This window comes from Herpailurus yagouaroundi, unplaced genomic scaffold (assembly GCF_014898765.1).
Source record: "Herpailurus yagouaroundi ecotype Mexico unplaced genomic scaffold, PumYag 203, whole genome shotgun sequence".
NCBI lineage: Eukaryota > Metazoa > Chordata > Mammalia > Carnivora > Felidae > Herpailurus > Herpailurus yagouaroundi.
In genome coordinates, this window is record NW_024412434.1 from 23,950,034 (window position 1) to 23,961,969 (window position 11,936).

The window sequence follows — 11,936 nt, forward strand, 5'->3', positions numbered from 1 at the left end:
TACTTTTGGCGGCCACTGTGAAGATGGTCCTGAAGGCAGAGGCGGACGGAGCGTCCCCCCCCCCCCCCCCCGCCAAAGGGCAAAGGTGAGGAATGTATTATATTCCTGTAGGTTTATAATCTATTTCCTGGGATGTTTTCCTTGCTGTAGACAAGATATACATCCTCCTAAGCTGCAAGCTGATAAGAAGTGTAAAATGTCTAGAACCATGGTAGAGGAGTATGAATATGCACTTAGCGGCATTTATATGTGTGTTTGTGTTATTATGGTCACAAGTGTGTATGAAGTTGTATGTGCCTATATGTGTATCTACCTATGTACATTTCACATATTCCAAGAATACAGATTGAGAGTGATTTTATAATGCATACTTAAGAGTGACAAGCCAGAATAATATGCCCCAAACATCTTTTCTCTCCTTTACATAAAATACGGTTGACTCTTGAACAAGTGGGGGTTCAAATGAAAGTCTCTGTGTGTTAATTTTTCTCCCCCAAAACTTAACTACTGATAACCTACTGTTGACCAGAAGCTCTTACCGCTAACATAAATAACACATATTTTGTACATTATACGTATTATACACCGTATTCTTAAAATTTAAGAAACTCATAAGGAAAATGACCGCACATTTGTAGTATCCTACTTACAGTATTAATTGACAGAATTCTGCATATAAGCGGACTGCACATTTCAAACCTGTGTGTTCAAGGACCAAGTATTTCCACAAACACTATTCATCGGGTACTTGTGCTTGATTATATTCTGACAATCCTAATTTTAAGGGCTGTATGCTAAGCCATTTGGAAGAACGAGGTTGATTGGAACAAGGAAAAATAAGTGTGTCACCTGACATACATTTAAATAGAGTCAGACACAGACTTTTGGGCAGTTGTGTCTACAAAAAATATCTTCTTCGTCTTACCTTAGATCTTAATACACAAAACATGCCTGGAGAACCCTCAGATAATCCAGAAGTGAATCACCCACATTCCTTACTTATGATCTTGACAATTTCTGCTTTTAGCTTTAGGGTTCAACTGTACTTTTTTAGCCCCTCCATTCATGAATGTATGGAGCAAGGAAAGGGACATCAAACTTGAACACTTTAATTTAGCTTCTTTTCTTCGACCCCAAACTTTATTTTAGGAGAAGTGAAGTGAAGTGAAAGGGGTAAAATTTATAGGAAGATGAGTTTGGGAATTAATTGGATTCCGTCTACCTACATTCTCCTGGCTCCCTGGTCCCTGGGAAAGAGGACTCTATTCAGACAGCCAGAGAATTCTTTCAGTACCAAGTAACTGTTCCTGGGATGGGGAGTAGGGTAGGAAACAGCAATGATGAATAGGGAAACTGTGGCCAACTATTTCAGAAGCTGCCTCTATTCCGGTACCCATTTCTTGAGTACCTTCTCTGAGAATTTTCCAGTAGGACAGGTAGCATCATCATGTCTGTTTAGGCAGAATGGTCTGAAAGAGGACACTATATATTTTGGGTTTTCCTTGGTATTTGAAAAGAAACAAATATCTGCTCCGAGCCAACGTTGGGATTGTTAAATAGCTCTGTGCTAGTAACACTTACCGGATCAGAAGGAATGTGGTTTTGTTTGTTCATGGTTTTTGGTTTAATTAAACACTTTTCCTGGTTCACACTGTTTGGTAGGGACTGTTCGAAATGAGACACATTTTTAACTCCCCATGAACTATACATACCTGTATTACTCCAATTGCAAACAATTTAAAAAACAAAACAATTTAATAAGCCTGTTGTCCTTGCCAGAAGCAACATCTGTACGACATAGACCCCACACAAGAACTAGTCATAGTCTTGGCCATTCAACACAGTCCCTCTATAGTCCCTCATGGTAACGATGGGAAAATACCAGCAAAGCACAACAGACGAGGATGGAGAGAGGTGGACGCACGGACCCGAGACAACACACAGCAGTCATGAGCACGTGCTGAGGAGGACAGCCATTCCCACTGGCCTGTTACTTTGCAGACCAAGGACAGGACAGGCAGGCGATCAAATCAAAGTCCTTGTTTTAGGGGAACTAGGTCCTGGGGCAAGAGAAGCAGCATGAAGGGATGTGTGTAAACACCCATGTCTGCAACCAAGGGGGAGGAAGTGGGTTGGAGCGTCTGCAGAACAAGGTCAGAAACAGGAGTAAACGTGATGAGGGCTCCTGGGCTGCTGGAGGTGGGCAGCTGGAGGCCGTTTTACTGGAATAAGACATTCTGTTGTCACATGATTGCCACTTAATACGCTATTTGCTAATCAAGAGCTATCATATCTAGAAAGAACGATCCCCCCCCCTTTTTTTTTTGGCCTATGGTCAGATGAAACTCAGTCCCAGTTTTTGTTTGTTTTTCCCAGAGCATCTGAACAAGTGTTTATTAAAACTTGGAAATTTGATGAGGTCTAGATTTTTTGTTTTTGTTTTGCTGAAAAAAAATGGTAGTATCTGATCACCCCTTGAAAACTGTTCACTTGTTGAGTCATGGGGTAAACTAACTTGCCAGGGACCCTTTCTTAAAGCTTGAAGCAGGCAGGTGCTGTGTTGCCTGCACTGCATGGAAGATAACTGGGCCCCCAAATCAGAAATCAGATTTGCTCTGGGCTCTCCTGGGACTGGCTACTCTTGACTCAGGACTGAACTGAGGGAAAGGCAAACGAGATGTCCCTTCTGTGCGTGGAGGGTCAGTTCTCCCCAGTGTAGAAGCGAGTACCGAGCACAAGCCTAAAACATGACTTTATCCTCCACAGCTCTAACGTGGCAGAAATGGGCAGGCTGTGGGGGACGGAACCTGGAGCTCTCCAGGGAGTCCGTAGGTTTTGGGCTGAAGTACTTCTGGAAGCGAGTTGCCTCACTCTGGCTCAACCTGCCATGGTGACATGAGCCTCTTCAGAGATGAACTGCTGTTGAGTGAGCCGTCTGTGAGCGCTTACAGACTCCACACGGTACCACTGCCAGCCGGGGCCTTTTCCACTCAGCCTTATCTCCTCCTTTCCAAGGCCTCGTGCTTCTCTACATAGGTCATCAATCTTTAGAGCAAGAGGGTACCAATAAAACCGTCTAATCCAGAACTTCCAGTTTTCAAATGGGACTCTGAAGCCTGGGGTGGGTGGGCAGTGATTTGCTGAGGTTTCTGCAGGTGCCTGCCAGATTTGGAACTGGACCCACGTGTCCGCTTTTCTATTAAAACACACTGCCTCTCAGAAGAAGAGAACCAAAGCATGCCCCTGTGAAAGCTGCAACTAGCTGTCAGCCACAGAAACCTACGAGTGAACGAACACACGTTCTGAGGGTTAGAAAAAAGCCGGGGCGACGAGGGCTGGGTACCTTTGAGGCAAAATGAATGTAGATCGCATGTGCCTAGCGGGGTATGTGCTCCTCCATCCCAAGCTTTAGTTCTCCCTGTTACGTATCCTTTGCAGTTCAGGGCTGGCTGACCATTTTCTGGGGAGAATTTGGGGGAAGGCTGTCCACCAGAGCAGCAAATACTCACTGTTTATGGTACCTGCTAGTGCATTAATATTATTCAGTCCGACAGTGGCTCCCGCCAGCCCTTGCAGAGTCCCAAGAGAGGTCAGAGAATTCATGGCCGCACCAGCACTGGAGTTGGGGGTTGAAGCAGCCACTGAAAAACAAAACAAGACCGGAAAACGGGGAGAGAAAACACAAGATGAGTGAAGGCCAAGTGGCCCGGAAAGTAATCGTCCTCTCCACGGCAGCTGGGGCTGGGGGCTGAACTGCGAGCCACGCTTAACGCTTCCCATCGGAGAGACACACGTGGGGCTGTGCTTGGGGGCAATTCTGGTGGTTAGGTTTGGTGATTCAAGTGAGCCATCACAGCTCTGTTCGGCCAGTCAGTGAATATGCTCACTGCTCGCTAGTGGGGGTGAATCGGCAAACAGGAGGCCGTCTTCTGGGTAGGCTGCCCCCCGCACCCCCCCACCAGCCGCAGGAGGGCAGCCTCAGTCCTGCAGGCCGAGGCCTTCTCCTGTTCACCAGTGACTGGCACAGAAGGGGGTAGGGGGTGGGAGTGAATGGCAGTCCTTGGTTTTCTCACTGTTTCTGCTTCAGACTCAGCATTTTCTTTTCTCACTGAAATTCTGAAAAAAAAAAAAAATCCTACATCTTCCTGAATTTGACAGAAGACTTCAGGGCCCAGGCAGTGGTGGTAACAGGGTGAGGAGTGGTAGGAGACAAAACCATTTTGCTCCAAACTGTCTCTTACCCTCCAGCCTTTTAGGTAACAGCTTTACTGACAGATTACTCACATGCCATAAAATTTGGCCCTTGAAGCATGCAAGTCAGTGGTTTTTAGTATGTTCGCAGTTATCCAGCCGCACCACCATCTAACAGAATATTCTTACCCCGAAAAGAAAGCCATCCTTGTTAGCTATCATTCCCCGTTCCCCCCACCACTTCCTGTCTCTATGAATTTGCTTAGTCTGGATATTTCATGGAGGTGGAATCACATAATTTGTGATCTTTTGTGACTGCTTCCTTCACTTAGCAAGACGTTCTCAAGATCCCTCTGTGTAGGACGGGCCAGGATTTCATAGCAGAGTAATACTCTGCTGTATGAAAACACTGCATTTTGTGTATCCATTCATCAGTTGTGGACATTTTGATTGTTTCAACTTTTGGGCTAGTATGAATAATGATGCTATGAACATCTAACACAAGCTTTTGCATAGCCATAAACTTTCATTTTCATTTGAGTACACACCACACCACACCACACCACACCCAGGAGCAGGACAGCTGGGTAAGATGATAACTTCCTGCTTAACATTTGGAGGACCTGCTGGACTGTTCTCCAGAGCAGCTGCACTCTCTGTCCCTTTTACACCATTACATAATGGCGTAAGTAGTATGTCACGTGTCTTACATTTGTATACACTTGTACAGCTTCACACTCCGCTGACTTTTTCCATGGACATCACTTCGCTTTATCCTGGTGATGGAGGTGAAAGCTGAACTGAACTCTGACCAGCGCCAAAAGCAGCACCTGGTCCTTTTCTAGCTGTGAGATCCAGGATGGCCAAGAACTTCATCCATCTCCTGGAATGTTCCTGCTCAGCGGGAGCTCATCCTTCCTCTGCCTTCAGAAACCACAAACAGCACTGCTTGAAAAGCACCTTGCTTGGGATCCCTCTGGGATGAGGCCAGATCAAATGCCTAAAAAATGAATTCCTCACCTTGTCACATTTCAGTCCATGTAGGCCATTAGCTTCTCACACCTCATAATGCATATCTCTTTTTAAAAGAAAATGATATATAATCCAGTGTCTTTAGTCCTTTTGTATTATGAAACTTTTCAAATACACAAGAGAAAAACATGACAGACTCCCATAAACTCATAGCCACATTCTAGAATATTTGAGAAGCGTTTTAATCTATTTTTTTTTTAATTTTTAAAAACATTTTATTTATTTTTGAGAGAGACAGAGTACAAGGAGGGGAGGGGCCGAGAGAGAGGGAGACATAGAATCTGAAGCAGGCTCCAGGCTCTGAGAGTCAGCACAGAGCCTGATGCGGGGCCTGAACTCGTGAACCGTGAGATCATGACCTGAGCCAAAGTCGGATGCTTAACTGACTGAGCCACCCAGGCGCCCCTTCTCAATCTCTATTTTAAAGCCAATTTCAGACCTTCTGTTGTCTCTCCCCTATATACTTCACTATGCAACTCTAAAAACTGTGGACATTTTTTTAAAAACTCAAAACCAGTATTACACCTCACAAAAATAACAGTAGTTCCTTGGTTTTATTATGTAATAATACCTTGTTTAGGATTTTTTCGTCTATGTACATGAGTATGATTGGCATTTATTTTCCTTCCTGTGTGTCTTTAGTTTTGCTAATAAGCTTTTGCTAACCTCATCAAATGACTCAGGCAGTGTCTTTATTTTTGCATTTTCTGGGATAAAGTGTAAAAGATGGCAATTATTTCTAACTTCAATGTTTCATAGAATATGCCAGTAAAAATGATGTGGACTTGATATGTCTTCATGGGATGATTACATTTCCTTAACTAAGATTGTTCAACTTTTCTTGTTCTTCTCTAATCAGTTGTATTCAGTGATAGCTTTCTAGGAACTTATGTATTTAAGTTTTCAAGTTTATACTGGCAAAAATTATTCATAACATGCTCTTAATAAATGTTTAAAATCAGGAACATTTACAATTAAATCCTACTTCTTTGTCTGCCTGTGCTGTCCGTTACTGAGAGAAGCATGTGAAAATCTCCCACTGTGGTAATGTCAATTTCTCCAGGTAAATATGGACATTTTTTGGAATACATCTTGAAGCTATGTTACTACTTGTGTAGATGTTTGTAAATTATTGTATCTTGTGGTGCAATCAACTTTTTGTGGCAGCTCTTATTTCTAGTTTCTTCTTGAAGTCTGTTTTGTATGATAAAAAATAAAAGCATCAGATTTTTTTGGTTATTTGCATGATGTATCTTTCACCATCGTTTTGCTTTTTTGTCTATTTCTGCTCTCTTATAATCAATGTGTAAAGAGGTTTTAAAAACTACAGCCTAATAATCTAACAGTCTTTCAGTAGAAATGTTTAAATTTTGTGTTCTATGTCCTGCCTATATTTTTTCCTCTTCTTTTTTGCCTTCCTTCTTAGGACTATTATTTACTTTTTTCCCCCCATTCCATTTCCCCCTCTGCTACTTTGGAGGTAATGTATATTATTTCTATTCTTTTATATATTACCATAACAATTTTAACAAACATAACTTATGAACATCAAAGGTAATCATTACCTTTATTTCTTGCCAGAACATTTGCGAGAATGTTTCTCCATCTGTGGACTTTTAAGGACAATTTCTAGAGATTTTAAGTGGTTGACTTTTACAACTTGTACCAGTAATGGTGGTTTCACGGGGTAAAGGGTTCACAGGTATCCTCACATTACCATTCTAGAAGTATTCCCCTGGTGTCACCTAAAATTGTGTGGAAGTTTTTCAGGCTTTTATTACTGGCTTCGAATCAGAACATGCATGAGGGATAGTTTTTACCCCTCACTCACTGGCACAGCAGTGTGGGAAGGGCTATTACATGGAGACTGACACTAGATTTAAGTCTCTTTTTCCATGGGAAATAGCCCAGAAAGGAGGACTTCTGTTTCTGGTAGTTTATTGGTCTAGGTGACCAGAGAGACTCGGGGGTGGGGAGTAAACACCAAAAGAGTAACAAGCACTATAAGATATCTTTTAAAATATTGCTAATCATATCAATAGTAATGTAAGACAGATTAGGACACGGTGCTGAGGGAAATTAACTGTCAACTTAGAACATCCAACAAAAATATATTTTGGAAACTAGGACAAAATAAATAATTGTCACATAAAAGCTAAGACTTTTTAACCAGTGGACCCTCACTAAATGTTCTGTTGCATAGGATTCAAACTAAAGGAGAAATGATCCCAGATGAAAGAAGGAATAAATAATAAAGCAAAGGAAGTAGTTAAATATGCAGGCAGATTTAAATAAATGCTGTTTATATAAAGTAACAGTGTACTGGGATGAAACACACTGGAGCTAGAACTGCAATACGTGACAATGTGAATACACCACACATGGGTTGGGAGAGAGGCTCTTCTGAATTAAACTAGTTTCTTCTTCTTTACCCCTCCCTCCCTCCCTCCTTCCCTCCCTCCCTTTTTGAGAGTAAGTGGGGGAGGGTCAGAGAGAGAGAGAGAGAGAGAGAGAGAGAGAGAGAGAGAGAATCTCAAGCAGGCACCATGCTCAGTGCAGAGCCTGATTTGGGGGCTTGATCTCACAACTGTGAGATCATGACCTGAGCTGAAATCAAGAGTTGGCTGCTTAACGGACTGAGCTACCCAGGTGCCCCTCAGTTAAAGTATTGTAAGGTCCTTGAAAGAAGATATTCAGGTAAATTTGCAAAATCTCAGAATGAACAGCAAGAGTCTGTGGCATTTGAGCCACAACCTGCTCCCTCCCTTTCAGCTGCTCCTCTCCCACTTCCCCAAGGTCAGTGTATGTAATGGAAGCTCAACTCCAGGTGGTTGTGGCCAAGGAGCTAAGGGCTTCTTCTCCCCACAGGTCCAAACCTAGGGCTATGGTTTCTCCCAGGGAAGGGCAGACCACTGGCATTTTTAACCACACCCCTGGCTCTATCTTATGGAAGCTCTGTTCCGGGCCAGGAAGTATGGGAGTCCTGTCCTCAAAGTAGCTTCTGCTCACTGAGCAGGCACCAGAAACTGTGTTTGAGAGCGTCCAGATACTGTACTTAGCAGACAAAGACATCAATACAGGTCCTATAAATATGTTCAAAGAACTAAAGGAAAACACGCTTAACGAAAGGTATGATGACAAAGTTGCATCAAGCAAAGAATACCAATAAAAAGGGAGATATTATAAAAATGAACAAAATGGAAATTCTACACTTGAAAGGTAAATTACAGAAATGAAAAATTCACTGTGGGGGCTCAACACTAGATTTGAAAAGGCAGAATAACAAATGAGTTTGGAGAATGATGTAGATCATGCAGTCTGAAAATCAAGAGAAACCACAATGAATAAAAAGGAACAGAACGTCAGAGGTGTGGCATGCCATGAGATACAGGAGTGTACAGATACTGGGGGTACCACGAGCAGAGAAAAGAATAAATAACTCAACGACACAAGGACTGAAAAGTTCCTAAACGTGACCAAAAACATTCATCTATATATCCAAGAAAGTCAACAAACTGCAGGTAGAATAACAGAAGAAGATCCACACCCAGACACGTGATAGTAAAAATACTGAAAGCCCAAGATGAAGAAAAAAAAATCTTGCAAGGAGAGAGTGGACAACATGACTCATCGTGTATAAGGGGATCCCAAGAAGATTAACACCTGGCTTCTCAGCAGAAACAGTGGACCAGAAGGTGGCATGACACACTGCAAATGCTGAAAGGAGTAAAACACTATGAAGTAAGAATTTTATATCCAGCCAAACTATCTTCGGTAAACCAAGGGAAAAATAACATTTCTAGATGAACAAAAACAGAATGTGTTGCCAGCAGTCATTGTATTACAAGAAATACGAAAGCAAGTTCTACAGGCTGAAAGCAGATAACCCAAGACAATAATTCAAATCCCTACACACACACACATACATAAATAACACCAATAAAGGTAATTATGTGGATACTTATAAAAGACTGTATAGTTGCATTTTTCTTCTCTTAATTGATTAAAAAATCAACTGCCTAAAGCAGTATGTATATTAATTGTATCATTGAGTCTCTAATATACAGAAATATATTTGACATTTTAAGCACAAAGGAAGTGGGTAGGGGGACAAAGTTGTATTACAGTGAGGAAATTACACCAGACAGTAACCACAAGAAGAGATGAAGAGAACCAGAAATGATAAATAAGGAGGTTATAAACAAACCTGTATCTGCTCTCCTTTTTCTTTCAGTTCATTTAAAATATATAAAGTAATAATTGTAACTATACGTTAAGTTTATAACATACAAAGACATAATATGTATATAAATAGTAGAAAAAAGGGGAGGAAAGGAGGGTTATGTATAGGAGGCATGTTTCTGCATCTCATTGGCATTAGGTTATTACATATCTGAAGTAGGTTCTGATAAGACAGGATATATGTTGTAAACCCTAGAGCAACCACTAAGAAAATTCAAAAATATGGATGAAAATCACTGAAGAAATTCAAACATTATACTAGAAAATATTCACTTAATGCAAAATAAAGCCACAAAGGAGAAACAAAAACAAGTGAAATACACAGAAAGTGAAAAGTAAATTTATGTCACATATAAATGCAACCTGATAATATTAAATGTGAATGAAGTAAACAATCCAATCAAAAGGTAGAGATTGTTAGACTGGCTTAAAAAATTATAAAACAAAACCTAGCTGTCTGTGTGGCTTATAGGAGGCACACTTTAGATTCCAAGACACAAATAGGTTGAAAGTAAAAGGATGGAAAGATAAATACCATGCAAACAACAAACTATATGCTATAATGAGACAGAAGAGTTTTGCATCAGTTTCAGAGAGAAAAAGAAAAGTGGGTCAACTGCTTGCATTGCAAAGGACCTTGATACACTTCTATGAACATCTGTGTCTTTGTCCGGATGAAATACAGCTCATAAGAGAACACTACTACCAGTGGGTACGTCAGAAAACCCTCATTTTATTCAGCACTCTTTTTCTTTATGCCCTCAGACTCTTCACTGAGATCTTTCAGAAGGGAAAGGGATGAAAAGGAATAGGATAAGGAGAGCAGATATTCCTCAGACAGCACAGGAAATGATGGAGATGTGGAAATGAAGCAAACTGGGATAAGGTGTGGAGGGAGTCAGCCGAGTAATGGATCAGAACAGTCTCTCATTCATCTGAGAAACACAAGCTACCGTTATCAGAAAGGCCTCCAACTCCATTGCTGCTCACATCACTGATGAAGCAGAGGTGCCAAAGCACTAAGGTCAATGACCTGGAGAAAGTGCCTATCAGTTAGGGACACCAGCACATTACTAGAAAGACTTATGATACCAGTCGTCATGCTGCTGTGGAGTATTCACTGTAAGTGCTGGAGAGGAAATATATGACCGGACCTTAATACCTCAGTGTCTGCAACTTACATTTCCCAGACCTTGTTTATAGCACAGACATCATTAGTCTCTAATTCTTTCTGCTGCTCCCTGGGTGGTCACCCTGCATCTCCTCTGGTGGCAGAAGAGGATCATGAAAGTTGAGGTTAGCATAGGCATCCTGGAGAAGGTCAGGGGAAAGCTTCCAACATGGCCTCACAGACACCACAAAGTGAGACTACTGCTCTAAGCAACAAACCATTACAATCTCATTACCCCCGTTTACAGACAGAAATCTGGAGTCACAATGGGGCTGTCGTTGAAGCTGAGTGCTCTGGACTCAACCTTTCCTCTTCTCCATAAGCTTCCATTTCAGCATTTTTAAATGGGAGAAGAAAGAACACCCAACTTAAAAGGTTGTGAAGATGGAGTAGGGTGATCTAGGTAATGAACCTGGCACAGTGGTACCATCTGGGGACTTTCAGATCATAGTCCATTACTGGGTACACACCGAACTGAGAGGACAAACCTACGTAGGACATGTCTTGTAAAACAAGGAAGGAGGTAAGCTTCTCTCCAATCTCTGCCTACACAGTTTCAGTTACTGATGACTGGATGGCCATTGGTTCTGTTTCTGCTGGCTGACCCTCTTCCTCACCACCAGTCACAGAGAAAAGCCTGTGTGCAGGGCCCAGGCCCCTCTCTCTCTTCAGCAGCCATGTCAGGGACTACGGGCCATAGATGCAGCCTGCTTTCACTCACCCAGGGAAACCCAGAACGGCCACGGGCAGACTTGTCTGTCATCTACTTCTAGCTGGAGCTTCACAGGGGGCAAGAGGGGGCAGGAGCTGGGCGACATCAGAACTGGCTGACCTCACACTGTGGGTGATCTTTCACACCCTCCATGTCTGTAAGATGGGCTTGAGGAAGAGGTGGGTTTAAGCCATTCTCTGCTTTGTGTGGGTAATTCTCAATTACGGTGGTGAGCAGCAAGCTGGAGAGAGTGTACCGTAGATGTAGACAGACACAGACAGACAGACACACAAACACACACACACACGAGCCATGGACGCATAAGGGATACGAGTGAGGTGGGGAGCTGGGAAATTCAGCAGGCCCACTTGTCACTGATAATACAAACAGTATGCAAGTTAGAGGTCTCTTTAGGTCTTGGTTTGCTATTTATTTAAAACCGCAGGAAGACTGGATACAGTCAAGTGGGCCTCTTAGTATGTGGTTGAGGGCTAGACCCAGTAGAAGGGTGGGGAGTGGGTGAAGGACACGAGGGACAGGGATCAAGTGTGACAGTAAGACGACTGGACCAATGGGGCGCCTGGGTGG

The 11,936-nt window shown here is 42.4% G+C and overlaps 1 protein-coding gene across 11 annotated transcripts in view; it reads right to left on the minus strand.

The window, feature by feature from the left end:
- The window catches only part of CELF2 (CUGBP Elav-like family member 2), an 835,274-nt gene that overhangs the window by 13,830 nt on the left and 809,508 nt on the right, over positions 1–11,936 (minus strand). For 10 of the 11 annotated variants that reach the window (XM_040451469.1, XM_040451476.1, XM_040451479.1 and 7 more), the window contains one exon: positions 3,522–3,641. In XM_040451469.1, the coding sequence (XP_040307403.1) occupies positions 3,522–3,641 (120 nt within the window). Of the gene's footprint in view, positions 1–3,509; positions 3,642–11,936 lie in introns of all 11 variants that reach the window. The other variant, XM_040451470.1, reaches the window with a different exon arrangement.